Raw genomic sequence first — 15,515 nt, 5'->3', positions numbered from 1 at the left:
TCAAAAAGTAAAATTAACATTAAGGGGCCAAACTAAAAACAGCTCTCCAACCAAATTATTAGCACCATATTTACCAGATTGCGGCTACACCCTATATTTTGAGGGGTCAAAATTCCGAATCCATTAAAAAAAGTTAGGTTTTTTCAGAGAAAGTACGTTTTCGTGTCAGATTTCGTAACTTAAAGTAACATTGTTTGCGCAGAATAATTTGCTTATTTGAAATCATTCCTTTGATCTATTTAGATTGAGTCCTAAAAGGCGAAGATGCGATAATTAAAAAAAAGTTATACAAGTTATACAAAAGTTATACAATGCGGTTCGTTTTTCAATTTTTCTCACTAGACGTTACCACCATGGTAAAAATTTTCGGATCAAATTATGATATGAAGTACCAACATGATCCGTAAAATTCATTTTAACCCAAAATTCCCTTTCGTCGCAAAATATTATACTGCAATTCATTCAGTAATTAATAAATTATAAATTTAGTTAGAGCCATTTAGTGATTTTACTGTAATTATTATTGCGAAAATTGTGGTATATCAGATTTTTGTTATGTAAAATGCCCGGTAAGATGGATTTTACAGTAAAAATTACCAGTGCTCGGAATGCTGGTACTTTTTACCGTAATTTGATACGTAAAACTTTACAGTGTTGAGAATGGAACTCCATAAAAGACCGTGTTTTCTAATGCTTTCTTAGGTCTAAATCTGAGAAAATACTAATGTCTTATTATAAAAACTTTAATATTTTAATATGAATATTTCTTTCTTTCAATGCAAAAATTTCTTTTTATCGAATAAAATTTAAAAATTTGAAATTTAATCGCAATGCATCGTATTAATCATCAAATGCTTTACGAAATTAGTTTAGTTTTTTTTTCTCTTTGAGACTTGCTTTTTTATTACTTGACTCTAATTTTCAAATTATTTTTTTAAGTCTATCATCATTTGGTTAGAATAAATAAATAAAAAAAATCTTAGGTAGTCTTTACTCGATGAAATGACTTTCCATGAAACTTTTAAAGGATTCAGCGCCTCTAATGCTTTTAGATAAATGAGCTGAACGTGAGAAAAAAACAGTAGCTGGAAATTTTATTATATTTTCATTGCGTTCATGAGCTGGGGGACATTAAAGTAATGGTATTTTTTTTAATAATGGAAAAAAATCTATTTCTCCATCAAAACTTTCTAGTTTAAAAGGAAAAAAATTGCGTGTTCCTTAAGAAAATTTACGCGTTTATTGCTCAAAAAAGCATTTAATTTTTAAATAGTATTGATAATTCCTGGGTGTTATAACTAAATATTTTATGAGGAGTAATAATTTGTATTCTTGAAGTTTTCTTCAAAAAAAATCTTAAAACAAACACATTATTAGTATACGTAGAAAGCGCCGGAATTATAAAAAATTCGTTCTCATTCATTTATTTTTAATTGCAAACCATGTATTGAACATTTGAAAATTTTAAATAATAAATGCCAAAATAGAAATAAAATTAAATGAAAAAATTAGTACAATAACAAAAATATTGAAATGAAAGTTGTGGACTGAAGTGAGCTTGAGTGAGTTGAAAAATAATGAACTGAAAATTATTAAATTAAAATTATTAAAGTGAAGAAAAAGAATACTACGTTCATACACTGTAAAAACTGTGGCGTAATATCTTTGCAAATTTGATGTTAAACAATTCCAAAAGTTAGGAGAAGAAGCATTTTTTTTTCAAGTTAACCCCAATTGAAGCTTTCATATATAATTTAAAGGGTGTATAAAAGACTTAAACATTGAAAAAGCAAAAAGTTAATACCAAAATCACTTCCTTTACATTGTATTTTAAATAATTTTACTTCCGAAAACTCCAACGTTGGCTCTTTTTGATTTCGCCTGTTGTTAACAATCAATAACAAATTGGCGAGTGTTCACGGCAGTTTCGAATATAGGGAGTAGCCCAATCCGGGAAATATGGTCCAAACAGTTTGGTCAGGTGAACACGCCATACCAAAGGAAATAATTGTACACAAGTTTGGACCCCTTAATATTAATCTTATTTTCTGTGTATTTCGCTTTATCTAGAGAACTCTTTGAGTGAATTGAAATATTTTGGCATATAATTATAAAATTCGTTCATTCGAAGATAATAACATGCAGAAAATAAATTTTAGTAAATATTTCTTATTTTTTATTATTTTTTTAAGAATGATGAAAAATTTTGAATTGTAAGTTATAAAATTTCTATCATCATTTTAAATAATGTAATTTTATACAGCAGAATACACAATTTGAGCAAAATCGTTCAGACAGAGAAATCGAATTTCAGGAAAGTTATAGATAAGTGTTTATTGCAAAAAAATTTAAAATTTCAATAGAAATTTCAGATTTCAGAAATTCAATGGAAATTTCAGTTTTGTATTTTTTTCCATGAATACAAATTGTTCAAATGTGTGCTAATAAATTTTGAAAATCAGAATTTCTAGTAAACCATTGCGATATGAACGGAAAAATAAATACCAAATGAATGGTTTTGGAAACCGTTGAAATTATGTTTTTTTTCTTCTTTTTTTTACCAGAAATGCTTTTACCATACTATACGGTAACATTACCAGAATTTTATTCTTCGTACAGCCTATGAGAAAAAAGTAATTCAAAATATTATTAAAATAAATCGCATTTAAACTTGTTTAAATATAATTATATTCTTAAAAAATGAATTAAAATTAAATTAGAATATTTATCTACAATAAATCTCTCATGTAACTATACTGGCAGGCAACATTTAAGCATTGTGTATAGTGAATATAGTATTATAGTATATTATAGTGAATATAGTATGTAGTATATTATAGTGAATATACTATATAGTTTATATAGTGTGTGAATATAGTATATTTTTTGTCTCAAGAAAAAAGTTTGCGTGAATATTTTGTTTAGGAATTTCTTTAAAGGATGAAACTAAATAATTACATAAAAAAACCATAAAGCTACACTTTTCAATGAATAAGAATAAGCGCAAGTAGCAAATATAGAATTATATTTAAAGGTTTTTACGTGCTTTAAAAATTTAGTACAATTTTTAATAGTTACAAACTATTATTAATCATTATTTAAGCCAAGTATAACTCACTTTGATATTTTTAATTAAGTAGTTAATTATTTTTCAATTAAATAATTAATTTAAAAGTTTAGCTTTGTCCCTGGTAACAATGAAAATACCAAACAGGAATAGAATTCTAACATCGATTTTTTTTTCATATTCAATGCTGACTTGTAACGTATAAAAAATATCTAATTTAAATTTCTTGTTTTCTAAAAATTTAAAATAAATTTGAAATATTCAGAATAATTTAAGCTAAATTTAAATTATTTTGTTTAATTTCTTTTTTAAATTAAATATTTATTTTTTTGAAGATTAAGTAGTTAGTTTAAAGCATTAGCTTTACCACTAGTAGTAATGAAAACTCTAAACCGGAATAAGCTAAGATTGATTATTTTTTCAGACTCATTCGTGACCAATAAAGTATAAAAAATATTTATTATTAAATTCTTGTTCTGTAAAAATGTAAGATAAGTTTACATAACTTTAGGTTAACTTAAACTAAATCTAAATTGTTTGCTAACTTTTTAAAATTTAAAACGCTAGCCTTATCACTGGTAATAATGATGATTCTCAATAGAAGTGGAAGGCTAACAACTGATAATTTGTTTAATGCTCATTTCTAATAATATATAAAAAAAATAATCAATAAAAATATAAAAAATTAAACATAAAAATAAAATAGAATATATAAAAATGCTATATATTTTTTTATTATTTATTGAAATATATATATAGTATATATTATTTCATTAAAATGTGAAAAAATGTTTAATATGAATTTTTCGTTGAGTAAAAGTATTAAATAGATTTACATAGCGTTAAATAAATTTTAAGTAAATTTAAATCAAATCATCAATTTTTTCTTTTAAATTAAGAAGTTAATTCTTAGTTAAATGAATGTACATATTTTGCAAGAATCTAAATTAATTTTAAAACTTAAAACTTTTGTTATTACATATGAGCATTTATAAAATGTACTTACTTTTATCATGTGGATAGGGATCGGAGAGAAAATTCAAATAGCAGTCAGCTTCTTGCATTGAAATGTCTTCATAATTGTTAACAAAACTCGTTACATTTCCATCATTTTTCACATTATCAGTTTCTTGTAACATATTGATTCTTTAATCCTCTATTACAACACTCAAAACAATCGCTGTGAAACTCAGAAAATTGCACAAGTTTCAATTTTAATGAACTAAGTTTTAAACTTAATATAAGATTTCAGATCTTCCACCACATATTGATTTCTTTCTGGGAAAGCTTCTTTTTCAAACGTCTTTAAGCAGCAAATAATTTCGCTATTATATGCACACATATTAACATGCTTTAGTACGCTTTAACTACACTCAACTATTTTCTAGACACAGTTGTTGGATTAGTTACTAACTAAGCATTACATCAGAAAATGAAAATAATTGATACAATTCGCAAAAAAAAATTGATAAATGAGATCTTTTCAATTAAGTCACATGTCTATTTTCCTAGCATTATTTCCTAGTAAATTATTTTCAATGGCAATAGAAGCGAAAATACTTCCAAACGCTTATTCCATCATCATGTATATTCCATAAAAAATATTTTCACTTCAAAATGATATAGAATCATGTATGAGCTGTAATATTATTCGCTTATATATACATTTATAGGATTAGTTACTTTGAAAAATTATATCACTTTCTGTAGTAAATGTAGTATTAGTGATAATTACAGGGAAAATTCTCAATTATAGTTCTTCCATGCTTATGAATAATTCAGGTAACATACAAATTCAGATCTTTTTTATTTATAACACCGAATTGAAAAGTTTTATAGACCATTAATGAGTTTCGAGTACAGTTTTTAGACTTTATTTACAAACAGATTTTTTTATTGATTTAAAAAATAAAAATATATGATAAAATTCTTAAGATTTTTCTTGTCATTTTTTGGAAATATTCTTTTTTTTTTTTACATTCAATGTTCGAAAAGTCTTCAACACTCAATTTTAGTGTAGTACTTGTATGTGCACTTTTTTCTTTACAGAAATGTCTCTAATGTTTGGATATTTCCTTAAAGATAAAGTTTGAAGAAAGCTTCTGAAACAAATGTGTCGAAAATGGAAACTTGGAGGTTCTTTGAAGAAATTCTGTTGAATGATCTGAAATAAAAAATTTTCAAAGTTAAAACATATTTCAGAAAGGCTATAAAATTTTATGTATATATATATATATATATATATATATATATATATATATATATATATATATATATATATATATATATATATATATATATATATATATATATATATATATATATATATATATATATATATATATATATATATACTGCATTATAAAAATAATTATGTAAATAGCATACAAATAATAATTCTGAATAATCTTTATGTAAAAAAATATTCACTTAGTTTTAAAACCTAGATTTATTTAATGTTTAACAACAAGTTTCTTTTTTATTGTAGATGTCTGTAATGTTACTGAAAATGTCATTAATATCAGAATTATTTTGAAAAATAAAATAATTTTATTACAATAGTCTTATTACCTTGATTTATTTAATAACATGTTTCTATTTTTATAATAGATATCTTTTATTATACAAAAATATCTAAATATGGTAAAGTAGGGGATTTGGTGTATTGTGAATATTGTAACAAATATGCTGTAATGCTCTATTTTATTTAGGTGCCGGGATAGCCAGGTCGGTAGGGAACTGGGCCCATGTCCGAGAGTTCATGGGTTCGAACCCCGCCGACCGAAGATTCCCGTGTAGTAAAGTGACTGATGCACGTTAAATCTGCCGAGTTGCAAATGTCCTCCATGTACCCATAACAAATCAATACCTCTGGGGGTCTTGGATTGGCGATCGATCGGTCTCTGATTCAGGTCAAAATTACGATCTGTGGATGAATGAATGGGTCTGCCCTATAAACGGGTGCGACGTATGGTGTGGCAGAAGTCGAATTCTTGTTCATAGATGGCGTTACTGAAAAATAAGAAACACACACTCTGCCTTAAATTTGTTCGGTTTCACCCACTAGGTTTGCCCGTGTGGCAAGTAACATTGTAAACAACAACAACATTTAGTATGATTTCATATGTATACTACAATGCATAGCTAAAGTTTCCGAATTGTTTTGCTATTTCGAATGATAGTATGGTTCTTTTTCTTGTACCGCGTAGTTTTGTATCTGCAAATAATCATGTTATGCAACTCAAATATTTCTTACTATTACATGCTCAACGATATTTTGTGTTGTTGTTTTAATTATTTTTCTGAAATTTACAAATTTTTGAGTTGCTGACTAGAAGAACTAAGTGTTTTTTCTCTCTTTTTTTATCAAGATAAGATAAACCATAGCAAGCTAGTTGTTTCGAATTTATTAAAGTTAATAATTTTTGTAAGAATTGAAGTTTTGGCATGAAATATTTGACAAAAAGTTTATTACTCGAAAAAATTTAAATGTCCAAAACGTAAGCAAACATTGGACCTTAAGAAATAGATTTTATATTTGCATTATGAAAACCTCTTATTCTGTGTATCAGCTGTACATAGAAATGTACTAAATTTCAGTCTCATGTAAAATATTAAAAATTTATTATGGCATTAACTGCATTCTTTTTTAAATTCATATAATTAAAATCACACATTTCTCGCTTCAATTTCAATAATTTAAGTGTGTTTATATTGACACAAATACAATTAAAAACACATATTTTCTATATAAATAGGGGAAAAAAAATATTTCTTTTAAATATTTTTTATATTTTTTTCTTTTTTGCGCAATGCTGACTAACGAAGCATTTTATGATGGAAATACAACTGCAGGCGTAAAAAAATATTTATCCGTCTCAGTAGCGTTATTTCAGACCATTTGTGCGTTAAATTGGATAATTCTTTGCGAATTTCACTCCTTTAACTTGCAATCGTAGACAGAAAACTTTGAATAGTTATTTTAAAAAAACACGGTATTAACAGTTTCTCACTATTTTCTAAACATTTTTGTTATATGTCATAATAAACACTTAAACATTTAATAAACACTTTTTACTACATTCATCATTCCAGAAGAAATCAAAATTTCAAACTGTCAAAAAGTTCAAAATGTTTATTTCACCTCCTCTGTTTATTAAATAAATAGTTGACAAATATTTTTGATTAATTACTATGGATCATTTAATCTATATTTCGTCCTTTACTCTCTCGTAAAGTCAGTTTACCAAAATAAAATAATAATTCTAAAATGTGTCAAAAAAAATCTTGTATTTTAAATAGCCTTTTTTCAAAAATTTTCAAGCAAAACTGCAAATGTCGAAGAAAATAATGCTTAAATTTAATAATATAATTGCAATGTTTCCAATAACAAGCAATTAATAAAAGAAGACTATTTTTTCATGGAAGATTTAATAAGCTTTACATCGTTTAAATGCAAATTACCACTTTATCAAAATGTATTATCAAACATCTTTTACTGAAATTGAACCAATCTAATCAATTTTAAATGCGTAAAAAATACAGGTGGGAATTCATTTTTTCATTTAAAAGAAATCGACTTTTTATGCTGTTCTCAAGCGTACATTCAAGTGCTTTGAAATCTACATTCCTTCATTTGAAAAGCGTTGACATCTCAATACTTGTCAGGAACACATGTCTGTTCTTTTGTATTTAAGACAGAACGATAAGGAGATCTTCCTATGTCACCTTCAAAACATCTCGGGAAAAAGAAGACAAAATAAAAATATTTACTTTGTAGCTCGTGTTCAACTTTCATGAACTGTATTAAAATTGTATGTTTGAATTATTGATGATAATTCTTTGAAACTGTGGATTGAACATTTGATAATACTTCAAAAAGACATTAGTTTGAGAAGTTCAAATAAAAAGACTTTAAATATAAAGAAATATATGAAATTTATGTTGGTTATTTGAAACTTTAGTATGCATTTCGCTTATATGTTTGCTTATATATTTAGCATGCATTTTGCTTATATGTTTAGTATGCATTTAGCTTATATTTCGTTAAAGTTCGAAAGCCATTAATATGTATATTACCTAGATGTTCTGCATATGAACTAGAGTAATCCAGTAAAGTGCGAAATTCAAAATCTTAAATTCACTTATGTAATATATGCGTTAATGGTTTCCGTATCGTTAAAGTTCATAGTTGGTTTGCTTCTCTCATTCTATTAACTGATTTTTTGATTACTTGAATAATTGATTCTCAACCTTTTTAACGTTGCCGCCCCTTTAAAGAGCAAAAAAAAAATATTATACGCACCCTTTGCGAAAATCCAGTTATTCAGAGCATGGAGGTGGATGGGATGCTGAATTATAAGAGGCAACATTTCTAAGCAATTTTCTTGCGAGTTAAATTTATTTGGTTTCTTTAATAAATTAATGTGTACGTTAATTCGATACTTTTCTCCCGGAAGGTAATCGCAGTCTTTTTGTTACATTTATTATAAATAGGGAAATGAAAATATATACAAATAAAAAAACCTATGCTTATTCTAAATTGGATAATTTAAAAACACGCAAAAATATTTTTTATACTAAAAAGTAGTATCAGCGAAACAATCAAGTAGCTGTGTAAGTGCGATGATTGTGCTTGATGGTTTAGTGCCAGATTCATAACGTTCGATTCAATGAGGTGAAGACGTATGTCCTCTTGCAGCACGATATGGAGTCGATTTCACTTTTTTGTGACTAAATCCATCGCGGCACTTAATCTTAGTTAGACAAGGTAGAAGGAAGGGGAGGTAATTAAAAAATTTTCGATGATAGTCCACAGTCTTGGATAGTGGCGACTGATGTTACCTTGAAGTCAAAATTCCGTGAGACTATCACCATTTTGGAAGCTAGCTTTCAAAGTTTAATTAGTTGAAAAATCGATCGATTCCTGCTGAGAATGAACCTCTTCTCTTTCAATATTCGCAAGAGGGGGCTCATTACCCATTGATAACTTCCAGAAAGCAAACATCCTTAAAACTGTCAGAAAAGTCCATGTGCAAAGACTCGAGATGTTAACAATATTATTGTGTATCAGCTGAAAGAATTTCATCATTCTTTTTAAGGTCCAATAAAATTGAAAATTAACTGAACTCATTCCTACCAAAGTTCTGCTTCCACAATATGGGTTTCTTTAGAAAGGCAGAAATAACTGATTTTGTAGTGATCAAATTCAACTTGTCGCCTTGAAGTTTTAAATTAATGCCATTAAATTTTGCAAATAAATCCATCATGCATGCAACGTGTATCTTAAATTCTAGAAACCAGTCTTCCAGAGTTACATCTCTGTCTTCGAGAAATTCAAGCACAGGGTCGAAAAGATTCCTAAACATATTGAGACAGGAGCCATTGGAAAGCCAGTAAATCTGAGTGTGTACCAGCAAGTGATTGAATTCTTCATCATTTTTCTTACACAACTGTCTGAATAATCAATCGTTGAGAGCATTACTGTGAATTTTGTTCACCTCAGATGTGACATACTGCACTGACTAATGCAAACGGTCGCTGTGAATTTTTCCAACAAAATATTGTCTTTAAATCACACAAAGATCAGCTAAAATATCTGGTACTTCCCCCTTCAAAAGAATGAACACACGATGTCGACCCACCATTTCAGGAACTCCATCAATGGCAATGACGCAATATTCGCAAAAGGAAGGTTTTTGACTTTAAAATAATATTTGACAGTATTAAAAATAGATTCACCTCTGGTATGTTCAATCAGGTTTCTTGCAAAAAGCATCTCTTGAATAATCTTTTCTTCCTTAAAAAACCGGACGTACGCTAACAGAAAAGCCTCATTACTTTGCATTGTTGACTCATCAGCTTGAACAGAAAATTCGTTGAATATCAAAAGTTTGCAAAAGGAAACTTCAACGTCTTCTGTCATTTCATTAATTCGTCATCGCACTGTATTGTTGATTTACGTTACTAATTGTTGCTTAGGATATTTTTCATTACATTGGATGCGACAATATGGTGTATCATTCTACTAATCAATCATTAGACTTACGTAAGTAGAATGATTCGAATCATTCTACTTACATATATAACATTCTACACATATAATGTAGAATGTTAGCTGAATTAGTATTCTGTTTTATAAGTGTTGTTCAGTATAATCCCATATTTTGTTAATTCTTGAAATTGAAACGATACAATTATTTGTGTTAAAACTACTTCTAATCATGTTATAAGAAATAACATAGGAAGTAAATCATATTTACTAGATGAATAAGGAATCAAATACAACTAATTATGTTATCAAATGTGTCAAATGAAAACGCACAGTAAAATAAAAAAGTTTTTAATTTTAATAGAAAAAAACTTCGGTCTCAAATAAACTATTTTTCAATTAATAGTTTTGTCTCATAAAAATGACAATTTGGTTACAAAAGGAAGCAAAAGTTTGATTTAAGCTGTGAATATAGTATTGGTTTTTTCTCTGTTATATGTTTTTACTTACTTGGATCAGTTATTTAGTGTTTTTCTTTTGGACATTTCGAAACAAAAACGTAATTTATTCCAGTAGCGAATTTCAGACAATTCAGATATTGCTCTCTAAATTATAGTTACCTAGGATCTATCATAAAGGAGTAAAATAAAGATAATTTGAAAATTCTACAGTATAAATCGTAGTAAGTGCCACAAACTAAGTATAAAGAAGTCAAAATAAGTATAACAGAGGCTTAAAACTTTTATTCATGCTTTTTAGGCATAAGCAGCGTAATTAGGCATAAGCAGAATAATCAAAATAATTGCAGTCTAATGTCAATAATAAATTTGAAATAAAGATTAAAAAATGAAACTATTGATTAATGATGAAAGTATGTACTTAATACAGTTCAAAATATATCGGCTTTGAAAACATTGCAACAGAGTACATTGTCGATTTCTATCAAAACAAAATTAAAATAATGCTTAAAAACCATTAAACAAAATGGCTAATGTTTAGCAAACAATTTTAGTAATTAAAAATTACAGTATTTTACAAAAATACTGAAATTCAAAAACAGTTTGTTTTAGCAAACTTTAACTTAAAATGAAACCAGGTTTAATTAAATACCAGCTTTTAATCCAACATAAATTCCAAAAAATTTTCAGAGAAAAATGAATCTATTTAGATTTCTAGTCTGAATGCTTTCATTTGGCTTTACTTCGTTGAGAAGAGTAAATCAGTTTACGTTCGCAATTTCTCTTTCTCTTGATTGTATTTACGTCAAACCATATATTTTCTCACTTCGTCAACCTAAAACGGAAAATTAAGCTTCCCTTTTTCGGAAGGCAATTTTAAATTAGATTCCTGTTCTATTTTAACGCCATTTTGGGAGTAATTTAAGGAAGGAGTAAAAGCAAATGGTTTTTTTTTCTTTCCTTTTATCTCCACAACAAACATCTTTTTGACGAATCAATTTTCTTTTATAGACTTTACATCAATCATTCTGAAGGAAAAAGTTATGAAATGGAAAATGGGAAGCTTTGAAAGATATAGTTTTGCATTTACTGGAAATAGAAGTGCAATTTTACAGACTTGATATTTAAGTATGGTTTTGTAAGTATTCCTACTATACGTATGTATAAAAAAGAAACGATCACACAAATGTTATTTTTTATCTTTCCAAATGCAAATACTATTTCGAACTGTATTTTTCTATTTTGTATTCTATTTATCCAAAGAGAAATTTTTTTATGCTTATTTAGAATTTTCATTTCGGGAGTAGTTTTTTTTATCACTTATTTGACTTCATCCATTTCTTTTAAATAAACAAATAAATAAAACGAAGTAAAAATAAAAATAGTTAGTTACTCTTGAAATAATATTGTATATTTAAAATGTCCAGCCGCTTAGACTCAATTAATTTTTTTTAAACAATTAAATCCATCTTTCATTCTCAGCAGACAAACTCTTTCAATCATTTTCACTCTTAGCAAACAAACTCCTCAGTTATGCAGAGGAAAAGGTATGAATAAGTAAGAAAGTTTAAATAACTGAAAAAGTCTAAATAATTTTAAAAATTTCAAATATTCTTTTTCGTGAAACAGTTGGTTTTCCATAAAGTGCAAAAATTTAATAAAAGGCTTTGTTTAGAAGAAAAAAATATTTTTGTAAAAAAAAATATATGTTTGAAAAATAAGTATAAGCATTCGCATACGTTTGCAAACAAAGATTTTCAAAATATCCACCGCGGATATCGAAGTATCTATAAAGTTTCTTAAACAAACCCTTATTTTTATATTTGCTTTTATTATTCACGAAATAAACAGTGAAATGATCAGAAATATTTTGGCTACATGGGATCCCATGGCTTATAACGGTAACCATAAAAGTTACATAATATAAATTTCCCTCAAAGAAATAAAAGGACAATCTATGAAATTGGAAATACAATTACAGTGTAGATCTACATTTAAAGATTTATAATTTAGGCCTTCTGGTGATCATTACTTGGTTATAAAGTATTGAGTTCTAATTGCCAGTTTTTCTCTAGATCGAGTCGACCGATATAATAACTAAATATGTTTTAACTGATTGTAGACGATTCGAACATTTGAGAAAGAAATTATTTGCAGTTTTTATCTTGATCTCGAATCCTGGCTCGCAAATCTTTTTCGTCATAATCGCATAAAATATCTTCAAACAATAGGACATAATTAAACCAATTGATTGATGCAGTGTATTCATTTTTGGCTTTTGTGCTAATAAACTTTTTCCCACCATACCAACGAGTACGTGATTGTAGTTCGTTGCAATCTGCCATGGAGCCTGATCTTCTCCAACATTTACGCCATGGTTGGCAATATTAAAATCACTTACATATAAAAGTTTTAGCATGCATGTTTCCAATAAAGGTTTTTTCCCTTTGCACTGGATGTGACAACATTTATTTCTGCCACTTTTTTCTGATGCTATATGGGTCTTAGGAAATACATTTTTTGAGTATTTTTAAGTTTGCATTCCCGGCAAGGTATTAGTGGGACACTTGTGATGTATAAAAATAATTATATTTAACAGAATTAAAACATAATTGGAATTTGGAATAATACTCAATTGGAATGTTTTATATTATATGAAATTATTTTTAGCATTTAAATATGTTACACAAATTTTTTTTTAAAAATTTTTGCAATAAAAAATTTGAATAAGTTCCAATTAATTTAATCCAATTTAATTAAATTTTCTCTAAAATAATATTTTAACTCATATGAATAATAATATTGTAACTCATAATATTTTAACTCATTGTGACTAACAAATATAAAATAAATCTTTTATTCGCTGTATTTAATTTTATTTTAAACTTCATTTTCCTTCCTTAGCAGGCTTATTTTAACCCACCATAATGAAAGTAAATACTTATTTTATTCTTCAATATTGATACTGAACAAGTTTTTCATTTTCTACCATTATGTAAGTAGTTAGTGAAATTAAAGTCTCAAGGTTTTAAATAACTGTAATACTTACTGTGATCATTTCCAACTTGCTTCCTTAAGCAACCGTTTTGTACAAAGGATTTAGGATTATAGTTAACACTTTGATTTTGGTAGATGTTTCAATTTTCAATTTCTTAGCATATGATTTATTCCTTCACGAAGTTAGAAATTCAGATTTATTTTTCTCTATTATATTACATTATCGCATCTATTGTAGAATCGCATTAATTATATTTACTCTGAGAAAAAATTATGGTCATAACTACCAGAATACTGTCATACCAGAATATGGTCATAACTACCATTTTTCTTTCTAAGAGAACACCAAAAAGCTTGGTAATATTTTCCACAATGTTTTGGTATTAATTTTGGTAAAAATTAACAATCGAATATTTTCTTATAATACATGATAAATAATAGTAAATATGATATAATTTGATAATTTTATCAATATACCTTAGAACATGGCATAAAAACCATTTATTTTATAAAATTTACTTTTCAATTTTGCATTTTTCACTAAATGCGTGAAAAATAAGAACTATAATTTTGGAAGCCAGAATTTCTGGTAAACCATTAGCATAAGAGTAGAAAAATTACCTTATGAAGGTTTAAATACTGTACATTTTAAATTTAAAAACTATAATTACGTTTTTTTATGGGTCATGTCATTACTATACAATACATTAATTTTACCATTTTTTTTCCTTCGTCGTGTACGTTTAAGCATGTGAATATTGATGTAAGCAAACAAAATAAAATAAATATATATTTATATATATACAAAAATATACAAAATACATATATATACATATATAAATATACATATATATATATACATATATATATACATATTTATATATATACAAATGTATACAAAAATTAATGATTTATGTTCTTTTTTTGAGAAATATTAAGTTATTAACCTCCAACTATGTAACTATGTAAACCCACTTATCTATTCAATATTTGGCAAAGTAATCATATTTAAACCATAAAAATATCAGTCTTGAATCTTTCCTTATTTTTTATAAATTCTATGCTATGACATGCGAAAATCAGGCACAATTAAAGCAAATTTGGTAAGATCAATATTTACACAGCTGTTAAGCTTAGATTATATCACTGCGCTTTTTCTTTATTCAGTAATTGGAGAGACCGTATTTTGTTAATTTACCTACATTTAGAATTGGTAGATGAAGGAAAATGCAGCTGCGTGGTTGTCAATTATGTAATTTCTGTTTTCAAAAATTCAATGCTTTGAAAGAAAATGATTATTCAGAGAAGGTACGTCTTTGCTTCTGATTCCATGTAATCAGCACAAATTATTTTACGTGTTTAATGTTAGCCTGTTGCTTCTTCGTGGTCCAAATCTATTATACAAAAAATACGTTCATTAGATCAAAAGTTATTAAGTAATATATCTTTGTATGCTTTGTATTAGGTATTCTCTAGTCCAGCGTTTCCCAACTTTTTCGGCTATGCAACCATGTTTTGGTGGAGCTCAAGAATTACATATATAAAAAAGTGAATAATAATTTAAGGCTGTTAATTTGCTAAAAATTATTCATTATTATAAAAATATTTAAGGTGAAGATTGAAATATTTTATAATTATAATTATAATAGTACATCGGTTCTTGGTGCATGCATATGAGGCTAAACATTAAGGAAATTAATTGATTTAATTATGGCTTTCAAAAAAATAATTCTTATTTACGTTGATAATAGTTATCAGAGAAAATTAAACCTTTATTTTTAAATTTTGTTATTTTCTTTTTAATTTAAAAGTTCGATGAGAAATACAAATGGTAATTTTTATAAATGCATATCCTTTTTTTATAATTTAACATAATGTTGTAAAAAAAATATTTTTTAATAAGATTTTCCTATTTTTCAGGGGCGTTTACGTAAATAATTTCACATAAATAGCGTAAATATTAAATAGATTATTGAAAATTGATAGAATATAAGCATAATTA

At 26.7% G+C, this 15,515-nt stretch overlaps 1 protein-coding gene across 4 annotated transcripts in view; it reads right to left on the bottom strand.

Annotated features, from left to right (window-relative positions):
• The window catches only part of LOC107454966 (diuretic hormone receptor), a 174,541-nt gene that overhangs the window by 57,673 nt on the left and 101,353 nt on the right, over positions 1–15,515 (bottom strand). For all 4 annotated transcript variants that reach the window (XM_071177413.2, XM_071177411.2, XM_071177412.2 and 1 more), the window contains exon 2: positions 4,074–5,231. In XM_071177413.2, the coding sequence (XP_071033514.2) occupies positions 4,074–4,206 (133 nt within the window). In that variant the 5' untranslated portion in view covers positions 4,207–5,231. The remainder of the gene's footprint in view (positions 1–4,073; positions 5,232–15,515) is intronic.

Source organism: Parasteatoda tepidariorum, chromosome 2, assembly GCF_982258835.1.
Source record: "Parasteatoda tepidariorum strain Cologne lab strain chromosome 2, Ptep-v5.0, whole genome shotgun sequence".
NCBI lineage: Eukaryota > Metazoa > Arthropoda > Arachnida > Araneae > Theridiidae > Parasteatoda > Parasteatoda tepidariorum.
The sequence above is the reverse complement of the archived record's forward strand: the minus strand, read 5'-3'. Positions and strand labels throughout refer to the sequence as shown.